The sequence below is a fragment of the Nomia melanderi genome, chromosome 3 (genome assembly GCF_051020985.1).
Source record: "Nomia melanderi isolate GNS246 chromosome 3, iyNomMela1, whole genome shotgun sequence".
Classification (NCBI taxonomy): Eukaryota; Metazoa; Arthropoda; class Insecta; order Hymenoptera; family Halictidae; genus Nomia; species Nomia melanderi.
In genome coordinates, this window is record NC_135001.1 from 18,806,194 (window position 1) to 18,825,585 (window position 19,392).

At 42.7% G+C, this 19,392-nt stretch overlaps 1 protein-coding gene across 9 annotated transcripts in view; it reads right to left on the bottom strand.

The window, feature by feature from the left end:
• Window positions 1-14: 14 nt before the first annotated feature.
• The window catches only part of LOC116429214 (1-phosphatidylinositol 4,5-bisphosphate phosphodiesterase), a 29,453-nt gene continuing 10,075 nt past the window's right edge, over window positions 15-19,392 (bottom strand). Inside the window, exons 2-20 of one of the 9 annotated variants that reach the window (XM_076365515.1) lie at window positions 16,535-16,583; window positions 11,865-12,045; window positions 10,927-10,986; window positions 10,262-10,399; window positions 9,953-10,032; window positions 9,092-9,227; window positions 8,624-8,724; window positions 8,369-8,535; window positions 7,275-7,485; window positions 6,576-6,834; window positions 5,734-5,934; window positions 5,063-5,267; window positions 4,620-4,777; window positions 4,331-4,537; window positions 3,784-4,156; window positions 3,234-3,380; window positions 2,946-3,123; window positions 2,082-2,532; window positions 15-1,556 (exon numbers count right to left, since the gene is read on the bottom strand). In XM_076365515.1, the coding sequence (XP_076221630.1) occupies window positions 1,488-1,556; window positions 2,082-2,532; window positions 2,946-3,123; window positions 3,234-3,380; window positions 3,784-4,156; window positions 4,331-4,537; window positions 4,620-4,777; window positions 5,063-5,267; window positions 5,734-5,934; window positions 6,576-6,834; window positions 7,275-7,485; window positions 8,369-8,535; window positions 8,624-8,724; window positions 9,092-9,227; window positions 9,953-10,032; window positions 10,262-10,399; window positions 10,927-10,986; window positions 11,865-12,035 (3,312 nt within the window). In that variant the 5' untranslated portion in view covers window positions 12,036-12,045; window positions 16,535-16,583 and the 3' untranslated portion in view covers window positions 15-1,487. Of the gene's footprint in view, window positions 1,557-2,081; window positions 2,533-2,945; window positions 3,124-3,233; window positions 3,381-3,783; window positions 4,157-4,330; window positions 4,538-4,619; window positions 4,778-5,062; window positions 5,268-5,733; window positions 5,935-6,575; window positions 6,835-7,274; window positions 7,486-8,368; window positions 8,536-8,623; window positions 8,725-9,091; window positions 9,228-9,952; window positions 10,033-10,261; window positions 10,400-10,926; window positions 10,987-11,864; window positions 12,094-12,549; window positions 12,576-14,563; window positions 14,732-16,534; window positions 16,590-19,392 lie in introns of those variants that run through there. The other 8 variants (XM_031981901.2, XM_031981904.2, XM_031981900.2 and 5 more) reach the window with 8 other exon arrangements.

Here is a 19,392-nt window from a genome sequence, read left to right on the forward strand (position 1 = left end):
AACAACAAAAAGAGTCGAGCTAGCGATCTTTTTATTTCTCCTTACCCTTTTATATCCAATATATATATATATATAATATAGGTTAATATAATCATTTGTGTAAATAACATTATTAGAATGAAAACAACGACATGATAAACATTATACTAGGCTGTCCTCTCGGTTCTCCTCTCTTTCTCGTGTACAACGCCGTTTAGCCAATTTTGGACCATTCGCGCGAGAGTACCCATTCGAGGTGGGAGGAAAAAAGGATTCTCGAAACGAGTACCTGCTCGATCGTGACTGTGAATCGCGGGGGCTCCTAATACTTTGATCACGGCGCCACACATCGATCCCTTTTTCTACGCGTTCTTTCCGACCGTTGAAAGCAATTATATTTTATTTATTATTTCATTATCTTTTTTTTTGTGTTTTTTGTTCGGAGTTACAATATTACAACGAAGGAATCGTCACGGCGACGAAAATGTAATTCCTCTCTGCGTTAGGCAATGAAACACAACACACACGCACGCACAATCGTTCCACGGATCACTCACATCGTACAATAGACTTCGATAATAGCGTTAACAATCGAAAAATATTGAAATCGGCGCATCACGCGGCACGCTAACTCCGCGTGACACGGTTCCTCGTGTACACGGCGTGTTCGGTTCAAACTTATACCGACAATTATTCCTCGATCCGCCTAGTGTACGACGGTATCGAGTCTGTCTATCAATCGTGCGTGGAATAATTGTGAGTATACAGGTTTCGTTCGAAAACGTGGACATTAAATCATAGATTTAACATCGAACGCCAATCTACGTGAAACAGGACAGTGGATTCCGTAAAAATGATTATTAACTATTATATGACGTTTTCTTGGAGAATCTGGTAAATGAAACTTACGGACGTTCTTTGCTGGCAGACTAGACTGTGAATCTCCATATTGATTTCTGCTTGGTGTTGCGTTCTCTATTAAATCCCAGAATAATGTCCTTGTTTTCTATTAACACCGTGTATGTTCCAACCGAGCACACCGCACGTATAATATATATACATATATATATAAATAATATAAATATATATATATATATATATATATATACACATATAAATATACCTATCATTAATATAAGAACTTGACTAGATCACTTTAGTTTTATTTTATTGACTCCCTTATTTAGTCTAGGTACTTGCTCGTGCGACGACGGAGAGTATGGAGAGTTACAAGATGCTTCTTCTTATAAAAAAATATCCAGGAGAATGAACTAGAATTACGATTAACGCGGAGGTTCTCCGTTCGCTTCCGGTTCTCGGGACGTAGACGCGTTCACGCGTGGGAGTCGCGCGGCTACGTCGACGGGTCCGAGAACGTCGGCCAACGAGGCTTGATCCCAATTCCAATTGTAATTAACGTTTGTATGCGGATACTCGGAACGCAGCACCTCGACTTCACTGCAACCGGTCAGTCACAGAGGGACGAATACGACACAACGCGGCGGCCATCACACGTAGAACTCGGTCTTGGGGCCCAGCTCGTACTCCATCTCCTCGTTTTTGTACACGTCCATGATCTGCGAGGAGAATTGTAATTAACTGCGTGTGGTTGCTGTGACAATATTCATTTTCATTATCAACTGTTACACTATAATATTAACACATTGCGTACTGGTAACGAGAAATCTCTTATATAAAGACACTTAGCTATGCAACTTCGCTAATTACAGCATTGAACAAAATATAAAATTTCAGTCGAATTGATTATCTATTTAAAATATATCACATAACAATATGATTTCTGAGTTTTTCTACGTATATTGATATGAGTTGACTTCAGTGAAAATTGACATCCGTACAATTCAGTCTTCTGAAAATTCGGTACGCAATGTATTAATTTATTATCATTGGGATATATAATATATGGCAATATTATTATGATCTAATTATATAATAGTTTGGAAATAACATATTATGGTAGATGTAATATTATTTCGATTCCCTTCTATCAGGGCAAAATTTTCAAATAATGTTCGAACACGTCTACGTCAGATTCCCTTTCTTAAGTGGAGAAAACAGGAAACCAGATTTATCATTCTCACCGCGTTCATATCCCTTTGCAGTTCCTCTAGTTGTTTCTCATGAATCACTTTCAGTTTCTCTTTCTCTCTATTCTGGATGCTCTGCGCGATCCTCCGCTCCTCCATGAACTTCTTCGTGTTGTTCTGCTGCTTCTCCCTTAGCCTACCTTCTTTAATCCCCCGGGTCTTCAACGTTTTGTCGTTCATCACCTCCCTCATGCTTTCCACCGACAGCCTCGCCTGTCTAGCGTTCAGCTCCTTGATCTCTCGCTCGTGTCGCGCCGCCAGCTGCTTCTGCTGCGACAGCTGAGCAGCCACGCACAGTTTGCATAAGGTGTTCCGTCGTTCCTCCAGGTGCGCACGAATCAAATCGCGCTCCTCGCGACGCTGCCTGTCGGCCAGTCGAGACCATTGGACCGTTTGATCGGAAACTGCTCTGCGAACAGTTGGATCCCTCGATAGGTGTGCTTTGCTGTAAAGAATATGCGATTAAGATTGCATTACCATACATACGTACCATACATTATAGAGTTAGACTTGCGAGGAAGTTTTCGAATGGAAGTTATACAAATTAAATGCTACTCAATTATTTTGGGTTGAAATTAACACTAGAACTACCGTACCAGTCAAAATGACTGGTTTTGATTTTGTTTCGCAATTATTAGTACCTCGAAAGCATTCAATAATTGAAATGATCTTGAAAATAGTTTCATTTGAATACTACAATGAATGTCTAAAAAAACTGACAATAATCTGCTGTTACAATTTTTGTACGGATTACTCGGTAGTTCTAGTGTTACTGTTTCTATAATATTAATTCTTGTATTCTGAAGTAAATTGGGAAGGATAAACTACGAGGTGAAGTGAGCGAAAGAATGCTCATACTTTTTTCCTTTAATAATCTTCTCTATGGCAACACAGTGCTGCTTCTGGACGGTTAGTTTGTCTTTCTGGTGCCTTTTCTTCAGAGACTCGAGCTCCTTTTGTTGTTTCGTGAGCACCTTCTGGTAGCCCTTCTCTTGTCTTAATACTTCTGCCGTTATGGGATCGAATTTCATCTCCTCTGTAAAAAGAAATTCTCTCTTTACCTCTGCAATTCGTGTAACCTCTAATTTGTGACTCTCGGTCCTTTGATTTGTGGCTCGACATTTACCATCACCTCTCATCACTCACCTCGGGGCTTAGGTGGTTGATGATGAGCTGGTGCGGAGTCATTACCTTTGATATCGCTTTTCTCGATCCCGAGACCCTTCATCGTATTCTGCGACGTGTTGTCCGGTTTCCTGTAGGCCCGTGGCGCCGTCAGTGCATCCATGAGTCCTGCGAATCAATTTCAATTTGGTTGAAACCATTCTAAGTGGAATGTTTTATTACATAATTATGAAAAATACGACAGATATCGTGATATAATTCTTGAAACTTATTTATCGATTTTAATAAATGATTCTATTAACTCTTTTCGGACGAATGTCGAAACTTCAGCGACATGAAATTTACATATTTCCAGCACTGAGTCGCAAACAAATGATCGAATTACTAAAACAGTAAGAGATCAACAAGTAGTTTCTGTTTTTCCTATTATTTAAGCAACTGATGTTGCTTATTGCTTGATCATTTAGCTTCATCTGCTGAAGGTTTTATATATTTCAAAGAATCTTCGTCTGCAAAGGGTTAAAATGATTCCACTTCTAGCGTACTACTAAAAATTCTGAAAATTTCCTACCTTCGTAGCCATCAGGCACGTAGATCTTGATCTCGATGTTACAGAACAGCATAGGCAGGGACATAGGGAAATTCGCCTCTGTTCTCAGAGATATGTGCCGGTATCCTGACTGTAGACCGTCTAGAGGAACGATTCTCTGGCCTAGAAGCTTGTTGTTGGATTCATCGTAAACCGCGAAACGCAAGGCCGCCAAATCCGGCAGGACGACTTTTCGAAATAGGAAGGGTTCTTCATTGTAAACAGGATTCAGGCCGTTCGCTGGTACCACCCTCGTCCGGAACTCCTTTCGAATTGTGTCTGTGGGTAGACCGTACATCTCTACTTCCACGTACGTTCCGACTTTCTTGTCTGATAAGAATTGGCCTGCTATTACCTAATCGTTAAACAAACGGAATGACGTTATTCAAATTTATTAGATTTATTATTTGATAACGAGGCTAATAGAATATTCAAAAATTGACAGGAGTCTCATTCTTTTTGCAAATTATTCTAATATTCTTATCAAAATTCAAAATCTATTAAAAGCATAAAGGATTGCGCGAACTACCTGAACGCTGCACTGCGTGGCGATGACGCCATCGACAGGACTCTCCGCGAAAGGATCGAAGCTTCGATCGGCCCTTCTCATGAAGTCCGGCTTCAGAAGGTAACCCGACGATCCGTTGTACTCGAACTTGCCCTGGTTCAGTTGCATCGGCAGATCCGCGGTTTGGAAATTCAATGACACCATTTGACAGCCAGCGTTCCAGAAGACCTGTTTTCAATTATCGATCATTAAACGAAACCGCTTCTGACGTTCGCGGTGTTCCCACTGTACCGTACGCGCCTGGAATTACCTGTGGCATGTAATTCGATGAGTCCGCTCGGGTGCCCTTCGGGTAAATCCGGCTCATTTGCCGTTTATTGTAATTGACGAACTCGATAGCTTGCGTTTTCAGGTAATTCAGGCCAGCGGTTTCCGAGAAGGAAGACATATTGTGATGAATGTTCTTCTCTGCGAAAGAAACCGCTCGTTTTCAGTCTGACACGCTTCAAGATGCACTCTATGCACTTAACAATCACTGATAGATTGCAAATTCTAATACGTTTACATTGTTTCACCAAACACAAGACGGAACAATTATATTTTATTTGGAACCACCATGCATTCAAACATAATGCACAAAATATAAATAGAAAAGTATTTATAAGAATTCCAGGAAGCTACTTTACATTCAACTTCTAAAACTCTTAGCAAAGTCTAGCGATTATTCTAAAACACTTAATAAGGGCTCTTTACGTTCAGCAACGTCGAAGCCCGGGAACTTGATAGGCTGAGCGTAGTTGACCATGGACGACAGCCACGGGTGGACATTGGTCGTGCTTCCGGTGTACGGTTGAACCACTGCTAGCTCTATACTGTCGCCTAATGCAGGGTTAGTGACAGGCTGAGGGTGGTTCGCGGTGGTGGTCGAAGCGACCGTTTCCGGCACGCTAACTTCTTCCTGAACACATGACAAATAAAAGTAAAATAGCGTAGGAATTATCCCGTACGAGTCCTCAATGCTATAGGATAAATCCCGTACAAGTCGCAAGATCTTTACACAGTCTCGCTCAAAAGTCTCGCTCGCACATCACGCACCAAAATGTCTCTCGCGCACGCATTCCCACTCGCTTTTAATGCACAGCCCCATTCGCTCTTTCTCACCCTTGCACCCTTCTCACTCGCGTCTTTCGTCCATAATCAAAATTCACGCAGTCGCGTACACGCTTTTCTCAGTCGCTCGGTTCCAGACACTCTTCCTCGTATTCTTTCAGCCACTCAAGATTTTCCAAACGCAGTCACACTCTTTTCCAAACATAGCGGCGCTGGTCCGTCACAACAAACCATTCATCCCATAATAGCGTTATTCCATAAGACACCCGGAGACTAACGGAAATTAGGGTGACCATGCTGGACACGAGGGTTACCTTCACCGCTTGCTGCTCGACTACCGCTGCCACTACTGGCGGTGCGCTGGCGTCCTCCTTCACCTCATCCTCGATCACGAACTGACCTTGCCTGAACAACTCCAACTCGTGCTTCTCCACTTCCGGCTTCAAGCGCTTGTTCTTGATCAAAATCTTCCGCTTCAACATGCTCGGCGGCGGTAGCGACACGCCTGCTTCCAGCTGTCGATATCCGAAACATCGGTATACGTTAATTGTCGTGTTTTCCATTAAAGATATCCGCTTCCGTAGTTTTAACGCTTGTCACAGCGTTCATGGAACGCGCTAATTCAACGCGTACTGAATTTCTCAAACATTATTTGGTAAATGCTTACGAATGTCAACCATAGAATGCATCGTACAATAAATGTCCGATATCCTAATGTCAATCATTGTTGCTCAACGAATGCAGTGCACAGAGAGACGACAATATTTCCGATAACAATAAACGACACGTTCGCGCATTTTATCGATGAGAAGGTAACGTCGGTTTCCGATCGAAGATAAGATTGTGTTTACGATGAATTTAAATGTGAGAAGTTCACTCGACACGATGTGTAATCGCAGAAAAGTATGAAGTAGATACGACTGATTAAATTATGTAATAAGACTGTAGAGAATTCACTTACGCTTCCGCTGGAATGACGTTACTTCTCCATCAACTCGATAGATTCCGATTGACGTAGGCGCTCTTATTTTTATCAGAATATTCCCTCGCCAACGCAAGAACGTTTAATCGCGAACAAACGTGACACTCGTTCGTGGAACTTTCCGTTATTTCTGTCCAGCAGAATTAAAAATCAATGGTAATGATTGGGACTCACGGGATACTCTTTAAGAGGTTCCTTCAGCAACAAGTCGCCCAGAATTTCTTCGCAGTACTTGGCCAGTTTGTATTGTTGCTTCTTGGTGCAGTGGTTCTCGAAGCTGAGGATCACCGGATACTCGGACGTGACGAAGGCGGTGTCTCTGACCGCGTATATCACGTCCCTGAAGAGGATATCCGTGCACATGGCCTTGCCGTGAGTGATTATCGGTTCTTCGTCCTCTCCTTTGCCGTCCCAGCAATCTAGCTCCACGCACCTTTCAGGGAAAACACCATTGACGATAAGGTTGCCGATAGTATCAGGTTATTTGCAACGAAAAACAAGGGATTGCAGGTCTGCCTATCTAAAAGGTAACCAACGATCAACCGTAACATCGAGTTCCGCTCTGATACAACTATTAGATCGCTATATCATTTTATTTATCCTATTCCAATTTTACTCCTGCATACAACACTCCAAAAATATAAATTTGCGTATGAATGGGAAGTAGAAAGATGACGAATGTTAGAAAATATGCGCAGTTCGATATGAAATCCTGCGCCGTCTCGATGTGCAGAATTCTGGCATCGTTTAGAGGTGTTATATTTTACCGGCAACTTTGTTTCCTATTTCATTCGAAAATTTACAATGCAATCCGTTTCGCTGCAATTCTACGAGCAGAATTCACGGCGACACGATAGAAGAACACCCACGCACCTGCAGCCGGCGAGCAACACCTGTCTATACATCTCGACGCTGCTCTTGCCGCCAAATTGCCTGCCGCTCAAATAGGTGTTGTGGCTGGAGTTGATGTAGTAGTGAGCCAACGGCTGATCCATGTCCATGTAGACGTCTAGCCGGTCCAAGAAAACGGGCGCGTTCTCGTCGGACATCAGGTACCTTATGAAACCATCCTTCGTCATCGTTTCTGGAAAATCGTGTCCACTTTCGAAATGTCACCGTTTCACAGTTAGAAACTAGATTAAGCGCTGGGACCGTGCATAACGATCATTCGACGAAAAAAGCCTTAAAGCGTCGAGCCGGTATAATGAAGCTAACTAAAGTCTATAGTTCGTGAACACTATTTGCATATTGCAAGTGAAGATTTTCCCGAACGATAATAATAGCTTTCTCGCGTTTCAAGATAGACCGTAGACTAATCAACAGACATGTGACGTTAGCAAAATGAGTCTTCAATAAAATGACGCACGCCGGTTAAGCTATCTTTAGAGCCTTCCCTATTACCTATCATTACGATAACATGAAGTGGAACTAGGAAATATTTTATTTTCAGTTTTTATTAATAGATTGTAAAAATAGTTTCAACTATTCTTAATCTACCCTGAAAAAGTCTTCCCTATTATCCCTCTGACATTGAACTAATTCCAATGAATAACACGATCCTAAGACAAAAGTTTAAAGATCTTGTACACTGTTAATTAGAATCATTAAATGCTTTTTACAAAATTCAAGAATTGTATCTCTATTCCACTGTTATATTTCCGAACAGTCAACATGATGTAATATGGAACGGATTCGCTTAGCGATCAGAATAAAATTTAAGAAAGTGAATTTAAGTCTCGGATACTGGTCTAATTCTTCGGAATCAGGCGAAACGTTATTTCGAACAGCGAGCACAATGCATTCCGCCTGCGTTGCGCGGTGCTGAATGGACCCGCGGACAATGCTTCCATTTGATATTTTATTGCGACATGCGGAATGTATTTTCCCGGGATACTCGTTGTTGGCAACGGTCGTTCTCCCGGAAGCACTGGAAACAGGCACGGAAACACTGCCAATGGAGCTCTTACTTTGATTCCGCGCCGTCTCGTTCTGTTCGTAATCCTTTATGATCTCCACCGCCCTCTTCTCGTCGTACAGGGGGTAAAGGATCTCGTTCAACGTCGGGTCCCGTTGCTTCTCGTTCAGGAACGTGACCAGTTGCTCCAGATTGATCGTGTCCGCCTTTCCTTGGGTGCTGGAACACCACCAACCGAACGGACGATCGTTACCGGGATTACCGAGCCACCGATCCACCTTTATTTTCACCTTGCCTTTCTACTCACATGGACTGGAACAACTCCTCGATGTCGTTCCTCGGACAGATTTTGTGGTAAAGCGCGTAAAACACGTCGAAAGTGAAGTCGTTCGGCTCGATCACGTCGTTCTGGAAATTGGGAGTCGTGTATTCGTCGCGGGGCTGTTTGATTATTTTGAATTTACCAAATTTACAACGATGAGTAGAGCGAGGCGAATCGAAATAAGAATTCGATTCACGTTTCTTCTGTCGCATTAAATTTCCCATTCTTTGTTTCTTATTTCCGAAAGAAAGATTAAAAGATTCTTTCTCATGATTTATCATTCATCTTTATTTTCATTTCTCTATTGTCGAATAGAAAATTCGTCTCGGTCTACTCCATTGTGTTTAATAATGTCGTACACTAGGACAATTATAATAAGGTTCAGGATTTCATAGAAATTTGTACACTTTACAGAGTCTATAGAAAATGTTTCGAATCAAGTTTATTTCCCACCTTTCCGCTGGGTAGGCCTAATTCGGCGAGGCACTGATAGACGAGCTTTTCCGTTTTCCCGGACGCGAAAGTTCTCGCGACCACTTTCACTGGAACTTTAGCATTCGGATCAACCAGCATTCTCAGCCGCATCCAACTGGAACACGGCAAATAGCCTGCGTATTTTTCACCGATAAAAAGGATGCTCCCTATAACTTTCGTATTCGCGCGGCGAAATGGTGGCCCGGTCGGCGGGACAGCGGAGTCACAGGACACGGGTACACGCCGATAAAAGTTTCACGGTCTTGTTTACGCTCGTTGGCGAGTTCTGCGCCGAACTCTAGGAAGAAACTTCTCGCGATGCTCCGGACCGCATAAAAATCATGAAAACTACCGTACTTGTTTTCCTTCCCGAGAACCAATTCCATGAAAAACACCATTGAGGAATATCAACAGTCATTTTATTCGGTCAATATTTTCCAACTCTATCAATTCGGACGAATTCAACGAATTTGTCAAATGATCAGAAAACAGAATATTAAACTTCACCTAGCAAGTTTATAAAACAAAAATAATTCGTAAAAGAATTGTTTATCATTTGGTCTAAGACAAAATCATTAATACGGAATTTCGTAAAGACCTTCGCTTATAAATAATGAATATAGACGCGTGGGTATAGAAGAATCGAGTGCCGAACCGCTTTGTCGGAAAGTCTGGACCATCTGTTCCCTCGAACAATTCGACGTCTGTCAACGTAAGCGGAACGCGTCGCATTGTTCGAGGGAGACGTTTCCGCCTAATTATTTCATGCAAACACCGATACGTCGTGGGCGTGTATTTCCGCGTGCGTGTGCGTTCGAGTAATTACATAAGAAAACTCACTGTTTCTTCAAGCACGTGAGCGGGCAAACGTTGTTGGCTTTCACGTTGTGTGTAATCGATCGGATGCCATCCAGCCATATCTGTCATGGGACACAGGCAAACACGTGGGCGTTATTGATTACCTTAATAATTGCTTAGCCAGTGAATTGGAACATTTCTCTGCGTTTAATGGGCGCGCGGTTTCTACAAATGCCGAGCGGAGAAAGCGTTTCCGCTTTAAGACGCGGGCCCGATAATGCGCGACTCAGTTTACCAATTTTCCGGGAGATGGATCAAACGACAGGATGATTATATAACGATTGGACTCGCCTTTGCTGTCGCTGAATCCGGGCAGACGACGTGCTGGTAATTAATATTGGTATAATCCACGCCCGAGCAGATGGTTAAACTTTTCTCGTCTAGCTGAACGCCGTGCTTCGTTAGCAGCTTGTCGAGCAGCTTCGGGTCCTGAATGAAATTAGAAAATTCCAGTCAAAGTACAAACCTCGGTATTGTCTCCAATTAAAGAATACCACGAACGTCGACGTTTGTCTGTAATATTCACGATTTCTTTCTAATTATAAAACAACTTCACGGTGTTCGACGTATCTTCACATCAAGAAGCAACGATTCCTTCGCAACGAGATTTTTTTTGAATTTTGATCCACGTCGTTTCATCTCAACGATTCGATCCAGTGAAAAGCTTAATTGAAGCGCCGCGGTGGTAAAAAGAAAAGCTATTGTCGCTTGAATTATTCACTTTGATTCTTTTTATCTTGGCCCCGTATAAAAGAAGTAGCTGAATGTATCAGAATACGGACTCGTCAAAGAACTCGTTAAAGACCCGAACGAACGGAAGACAAACATTTCCTGGCGCTCGAGTGCCGTGTCAAAGCACCCGCTTCCGTCGGACAGTTTCGAAGTTCTCCCGGTGAATATTTTAAACGGACGCCCGTCGGTTCGTTCCAGTTGCTGACAGACAAGGGCTTTCTTACCTTCGGCACGCCGCCGGCGCGTATGTCGCTCACTTGACACAGCTCTATCACGTCCCCGTCCTGTCCATGAAACAGAAATCAAGGAGAAAAGAAATGAGGCGCTGCGTCCTGCTTCAACCGTTCGGCATTCACCGAGCTGATTCATGTTTCCTTAACACCAGCTCCGCGGAACGCGTCCATTTCGAGCATATTAAATTTTATAAACAGCATTCGGTCAACGTTTACGAGAATTTTAATCGAGGCAGTTACTCGAACATGTATTTTAATCGTCCACTTTTGAACCTGCAATTTCCAAGACCTAAATGAACGAATATCAAGGTTTCTAGGAAGCATACAATAAACTGTGTACCATGAATGTTCGTAAACCTAGACTTAACTGACTAGATAATTACGCAAATGTTGACCTTTATCTTGTATATTGGGGAAATTGGAATAACAAAGAAGTTAAGTTTGTTCCTGTCAAACACTGCATTAGACTTCTAATAAAATGAACAATTTATTAAAGCTTTAACGTGTTGTGTATATTATGAATGCACGAGAACTGCAGTTCATTCGTTAAATTCTTGGAACTGAAATACAAATGCTTCTTACGTTGCGAGCATGATTAAGTTTTTACTGTATAAATTAGTATAAGCATGAGTCACATGATATTGAATTGTAAACGTTTCTTTCTTGAAAATCTTTTCTACCGCTTCTTCGACGACGGTACCATTATTAGGGATCAACTCCAAGCAAAAAGTCCATTGTCTTCAGTAAGAGAACGTTGTTGCAGAGGAAAGTTTCTTCGAAGAATGGTCAAGTTTTATTATTCCTTATTTGTTTCTGAGAATAAAGTTTGGCCCACTTAGCTACGACCTCGATGCTAGAGATTCAAGATACGCGGTTCAAGATGGCGGACGCCTGTGGAGAGCCGGAAGACAATGGAAAGGTGCACTCACCCTTCCTACACTTTGCCAGTAGATGAAGAAGCCATATTCGTCCACCTTGAACGTACAGTCCGCCTCCAGTTCCGTGTTGTCCTTTTCCTCCGACCATCGGTCGAACATGCATCCCCGACGGAGAGGAAGAGGTACCTCGATCTGCCAGTTGAACTCGAACCTCTTCGTCATCTTCCTTGCACTGAGAGGAACGTGTCAATCGTTAGACGCCTCTGGTTTCGTCCGGTTTCTAACGTTAACACGAACAATAGCATTAAAATTGTAATACCTTTGGAATGTTGAGTTTACAACATATCAAAAATTATATATATCGTTTAGTCGAATTATTGGTTAATTTTGTTATGATAATATAGAATTTAATGAAGATTATTTTCTTGGAATAATTTCGAATTATATATATATAATTTTCCATAAGAATAGTATCGCTATAAAAAGAGAGTTCTACTTAATCTCAACAGATGAATTTTAGCACTATTTTATTAAGCCATTAACTAACGAATTAGTGCTTATCAAAGCTCAACACGGAGAAAGCAATTTCTTTAATAAAACAGAAATAGGAAAATTCATATTTTTCGTAGCGATTGTTCCCTTTAGCTCCTTACGCTTCATACACTCAACGAAATTGGTTCGTTCTATGTATCGCCGAGCAAACTATTTTTCAAATCTACACCAAACATTGTATTACCCGAGCGACATTGCTGTCAAAGTATTAAAATTATGCACGCAGCGGCGCCAAGGTTTCCGAACGTCACTCGTAAATAACACAACTGGAAAGTCCCTATTCGCTTCAGTTATTAATTACACTACTAGTCCCGGCGAAATAGGAATTCCCACGAGTTCTTATCGCGTCAGTTCATTTCCGATTCCAGCGTCGTTCCCCGAGGTTACGAAAATTGGCGGCGCGCCGTTGAATACTAAACGATTGCCGCGTTCGCCGTTTGATGCAATTCGTTTATACCCGACGCGAGCCGTGTTGCTTGTCGACCGTCACGTCCCAATCGACCCGCGCACCTCTTTTAATCCTAGCACTCTTAAAATGTGAATCCCTCAAATCGAAAAATTGATTAACTTTATACCAAAACCATTTCCAATCTGCAAAGAATTCTCAAAAATTTCGAATCGTTCGATGTTCAAAGTTTGATGTACAAAAGATTTTATCACTCTATACGCGAAAGATAAAGAAAAGAAAACGAAGTTGGGTGTATTAGGAAAAGCTCATAATTAGAGTTCTGGGGTTAACCCTTTATACTCGAGATGCAACTCACAATCTCCATTTAATTGCATATAGAAAAATTACAATATTCAATATTCAATATCAAATTTCGATTCTTTCGTTTAGCAATTATTGATATCTCCGAAGCATTGAATATTCGAAACGATTTTCAAAATAAATAGTTTCATTTCAGTACTATAACGAATGCCTGAAGAAACTGAAAATAATCTATTGTCACAATTTTTATAGGAATTCCATATTAATCGTATTAAATGCTAGTTCTAGTGTTAACCGATACTTTATCAGAAAGTGATGAATATATGTAACGAAAAGATGTTCGAGTGCAAACGGTTAATAGAGTTTTCCAGAAGCCCAAATTGAGTATTAACCTCCGGCAGACTGTGGCAAATAGGTGCTTTCGACCAATTTCAGCGGCATTAGAATCCAATTAAACGTTGATCAGGTTAAAGAGAGGGCCCCGACCGTTCATGGGAACGTTAACTGGCACTCGAGGAGGCCGTTCACAAGGAACTCCACGTTCGACGATGGATGCCCCGTCCGTTTCCGTCGCGCCGTCGAACAGAATCTAGGTGAGCGAGCATCAGTCAATTTTGTTATTGTTGGCTTCGGTGGCCGATCCCGGCGAGGGTTTAACACTATTTTCTCAACCTGGGCGGCCTCTTCGAGCGTCGAGTTAACCGTGTTTCTTAACCAAATTTCCCCGGTGCATCGAGCCGCCTCTGTCGTAATGCGCTCGTCCTATGTTCTTCCCTCCTCTTTGAAAATACCTCATGAATACCTTTGATTCCCAGCGATCGAACGACTGAATTGGATTCTTTGAAGATTAGATTCGATACGATACACTTGCCATGATATTGGATCGGCCGGGTAACGGAATTTCTTTGGGAACTGATTTTAAAACAACGGAATCGACGTTTGTTTATTTGTTTCGTGTGCGCGATAACGTTCGATAACGTTTGGACACTTAGGATAAATACCGTTCACAGAGAAGAGAGAATAAATGAAAAGAGAGAGAGAGAGAGAGAAATTGTATTGCCATTTTGCTGTGTTGCCGCAGTTTGCTCGGTTATACTTCTCACGCTAAACTATACACAAACTCAAGTGTCAATGCTTATCTCCTTCAGTAGGAAAGTGAAGATTATCGCTCGTTTGACAAGTGATCGATGAGATTTTTCGTGGAATATTTTTTAGCAGGAATGTTTGGACAGTGGCTTATCAGAAGTTGACAAACGATGATTGGTTATTACACCTAATATAAATACCGAGGGAGAATGCGATAAGAAGACGTGTTCGATGTGCTAGGACGTACAACTGTAGTAAATCTAACAATACAATTATAGCAATAACAGACGAAGGTTCCATGATTTAAAAATACCTCAAGAAACATTGAGAATATTCATGAAGTTCCAACGATATCGAATAATTCACAGCGCGATTCAACTTATTCTTATTCATTCCTACCTACCGATTACTTTCGCCTAACGCGTACACCAGAACTCCATCAAGTTACCATCATAAAGAATCGACAAAAATAATCCACGAAACTGAAGAGACAAATATCCAGAACTCTGAACAATATGTTTACGAAGTAGAACTACAGGAAGTAGTTTGAACCAGACTGAACTATTCAGGAGTCGTTTAGGCTATTAAAGATCCTGAAGCACAGGAGTGAGGGAAGCGGTATAGTCCAAAGTTCAAAATATGAATCACCATCGATTTCCCAGATAGCATCTACAAAGGCGCACCACTCGAGCAACAAATCACTCTGGAAGTAAATTAAAACATTCAGGTATAAAAGTCTCTTAACGACTACCATTCTCTCCGGAGCAGGATCCTTAGCCTCTTTTAGAGTCGACGAGATTCGCGGAACGTCCGGGAATCGATTTAGCGTGTCGTAGCGGGGATCGCTTCAATTTATTCGCGATTCAATAGGAGGGGAAATATAAAATCGACGGGGCCTACGTGAAAACGTGATGAGACTGGCGCGGCTATCGCTGGAATCGGGTCAGGCGAATACGAATTTCGCTAATCCGAGCCTCCGGCCATTCGGTCGGGGGCTGGACAATTGGGTTCATTTCGGGGGAAGGTTCGCCCCGGCGAGAAGGATCGACCCCTCGAGCTCGAGTGATCTCGAAACTCGGACTTTCTTTGCGGAGGGCCAAGACTCTCCGACCCCGTGCCTGCCGTGGAACGATAACAAAGGATTGAAACTCCGCCGGTGGCTGTCTAGCCGACAGTCCGTGAAAGGCCACTCGAAACGGACGCTTTTGCGCGGCGGATCGCGACACGCTTTCGGTTTTTTCGTCCGGTCGATATCGTATCGAAGCGCAAAGGATTTGCTGGCATCGTTGCACCGGTTGACCTTTATTCCCTGGCTGCAAAGTAGGCCGAACCATAGACAGGGACGGCTAGGTGAAAATAGAACGGCGATAGAACACGGTGCACACCTCCCCTGCTCCTCTTCCTGTGCGCCGAGAGATAAATCCTCCAACTTTTTTTCTTCCCGCGGAAATGAAGGGACTCCGGGCGATATTTTACGATGCTGATCCCGTCCGTTCCGGTGTATTCATTTCGGCGCTGGATGTCGAGGTGTAGCCTTGCGATTGGTGTTGGAAAGATGAAATGGAAATTCGATACGCCGATGGAACGATATTATGATTTTCTGCAGTTTGTAATTGGAAACGGTTATACCGGCGATGAATGGGATATCCCGCGATGGACCGTAATCGGAAATTCGATTATCCGTTATGTGTAGCAATAAGTTCGGAGGGCTTGAACGGTCTCGAATTGTTACGCTAATAGGTTGGAATTATTTCTGTGTTATTATAGAGAAATACCGTTTTCTCGTGTAAATCGGATATGTTTCGAAGTATGGATAAGTTTTAACGCTTCGCGCTTCTATGTCGAGCGTGACGCATCAGTTTTATTCGCGGTGTGCGTCTTTGTTAAGATACTTTTAAAATAGATTATATTAATATGTTGTTTTCAATATTATTAGTAAGAGGAATTGTTTACTGTTTCTTAAAATGCGTTTCAAATAAAACATCGCAATAATACAGAGCTATCGAGGAAAAAGTGCAAAAGAAATTCGGAGTGCGAAGGGTTAACGAACACTGCGAGTGATTTCCAGCGAAATCGAACATCACGGTACATTCTACAAACACGCATCTAAATTTATGAATCTACAGCCATCTTCGATTTACCGCGTATCTCGATAAAAACGTTCCGAATTTCCGCGAGATCGAATCGTAGGTGTCAGGATCTGTCGCGAGTCCTCGGGCGAATTGGTGGCGCGCGTGTAAACATCGGATCATCGAAAAATTGATATTCCGTGAAATCTCGGCTGGGGATATTCTCATGAAATCGCGCGAGGAGTCACGGGAGCGGGTAATGTAAATCGACGATGTGGAAGGTGCGAAGCGTAAAGATCACTTACGACGTTAAGACCGTTTCTTCCTGGCTGACTTGCACATTTTAGTTCCCCTCTGCACCTGCGGACAGGAAAGATCGGATAATGTTTGCAGCGTTGCGGTGTCGATCGTTCGCGGCAAGAGTCAAGGTCTCCGAATCTATCTATAGCGGCGCGGACGGGTACACAAATCGGATTCACTGAACTTTATGACCGATCTTCGACAGATATTTCACGCCGTCTGTCAAACATCGTATCCTCCCCGCACTTCCGGCCGCGACTCTCGCACGCATTTGATCTCCTGGCCGCGATTTACCGAATACTCGCCACCGTTTCGAAACGTTCCCGCGGTTACCAGTCACAAGCGGACGTTGTTCGTGTCCGTTTGATATCCCGACGTTTGATCTCGCCGTTCCCGATTAAAACAATCGAGCCGTTCAGCTCGCCCGGCCGATCAACCACCCTTTCATCATTATTTTTGAACCGTGAACGTGGAACCCGATATTCCTACGGTCATTGTAATCGGTAATAATCACTGTTTACGGTGATTAATAGGAACGTTGGTATAATTCAGAATTAATAATCGAGCGACGTATTCGAAACAATCGACGCAATTCGCTTAAAGGATTGCTCTCATAAATTTCTCGCATCCGATATCCAACGAAATTTTTGCACGTATCATCGAGAAGATGAACTTTCAAACCTGTACAAGATATGCCACCTGAATTCGAGCGACGCGAAGTTTTACGGTTCACGTGTAATTAAGACTTCTAGAGTCCAATATCTAAAGCATACTGTAACTATAATACCGTCTACCAACGGACGATATTATTACTGCAACATCGATTCGCATTCCCAATATTCGCAAACAAGTCACTCAAGGAATCGCGAACAGCGATGCTCCGACTAACGAAGCGCATTTAATTAAACGCTTATCGGTGTCGCAAGACCGGCTATTATTCAGTAACCAGATTTATCGTCCGCGAGCGAGAAAGGTCGAGCACCTATCGAAGCCGCTATCGCACGCGGACATCCCGCGCGGCTTATCGCGGTGTTATCTTAATTGACGCAGAAGGAAGTGCAACCTCGAGAAAGTCGAGCAGCGACGCGCTCCGCATCGCGTCACGGCTTAAATATTACTCGCGCGCAAATATTTTCCCCGTCCGTGCGTCCGTCGAACGTAACCGTTCGCAATTTTTCCACCGCGGTCGGGTCTGCCGCCTCGAAAACGAAAACGGGCGTTCGGCCATTAAGCGTCGACGATATCGTTCAACGTTTCCGCAGCCGCCGCCCTCCATTTCTCAAGGAATACGTAACCGAGAGGAACGCGCGAGGGAAACGAGCGTTCGACCGGCGAAGGCGATGGGAAAACAAAGTCGGCGGAGACTTTTAGGGGTAGGGAGGCAGAAGTGGAACGAAAGAATCGCCGGATATTTCCCGTATATCCCCATCCGCGGCTACCCTGGCCCGCCCCCAATCAGAATGAAAGCGCCTGGATCCAGCTATAAATCTCTACGAGGGTAAGGTCGACGTTGGAGCAGGTTCTTTCGGAGCAGAGTCAGCTGACGGTGCACGGGATCGATTCCGGAGGAAAATTTCTGTGCCGCTTCCCTTGGAATAATATCCTATTTTCTGAATGGCAGCCGGTGCACGGCTTCAATGTTTCCGCTGAATAATTGGCGATTGTTTGCATGGTCTTATCGAGATGTAGCTGCACGCGCTGTTGTTTGGAAACGGGCAATTTCTGTTCTTTCACGCGAGCACTGTCGAACAGTTAAAATTTTCAAGCATTTAGAAAAATCAATTTAACTCCTTTGAGAAATTACTAAAGAAATTGATTCGGTAATACGCGAACTGAATTGTAAATCTATCGAAATGTCAATAGACGCATTCTTGGAGTTTGTATGGAACAATTTAGAAAAGGCAATTTCCCTGTTCACTGCGTCTAATGTTAAGGAGCAAAAGTTGCTTAAAATTTTCAAGCATTCAGCAAAATCAATTTAAGCAGCAACTTTTGTTCCTTTGAGAAATTACTAAAGAAATTGATTCGGTAATACGCGAACTGAATTGTAAATCTATCGAAATGTCAATAGACGCATTCTTGGAGTTTGTATGGAACAATTTAGAAAAGCCAATTTCTCTGTTCAGTGCGTCTAATGTTAAGGAACAAATGCTTAAAATTTTCAAGCATTCAGCAAAATCAATTTAAGCAGCTTTTGTGCCTTAACATTAGACGCAGTGAACAGGGAAATCGACTTTTCTAAATTGTTCTATACAAACTCCAAGAACGCGTCTATTGACATTTCGATGGATTTATAATTCAGTTTGCGTATTACTGAATCAATTTCATCCATTCCTGATGCATAGCGTTAAATAACGCGTCGTCCGTACATGCATTTGTTTGATTAAACAGGTTCTGTGTTTAGAAAGAAGCTGCTTGGCTGTAATATTTTGGTATTGCGTACGATACGTTTCAAACGTGAAATACGCGAGAGGAGTATTTAGAAAGTTATGCGACGTTGTAAATATTGTTCAAAGAATACCGAAGTTGAATAAGTAATATTCATGTAAATAAGCAGTAATAAACGTACCGCGCAATGCGTAATCTGTATGATTCATCGCATTCTTCGGAGTCGCAACGGGTGTCTCTTTAAAACTCGTTTCTCGGAAGCTTCGAATTCGCCGGGAACTTATTAAACTGTACCGGCGAGGCGAGACCAAAATTTCACTGGTTGTCTCTAACTTTTCCACCCAATTTACCGAAGCAAATTCCGGGGTGAGCTCGGAGCGACGCAGATTGAATACTAATCGGCGAATTACTCGGATTTGCCTTGCTAAACCGGTGGCATGGAAAAAAAGGTAACGCGATTCGGGAGCTTGAAATA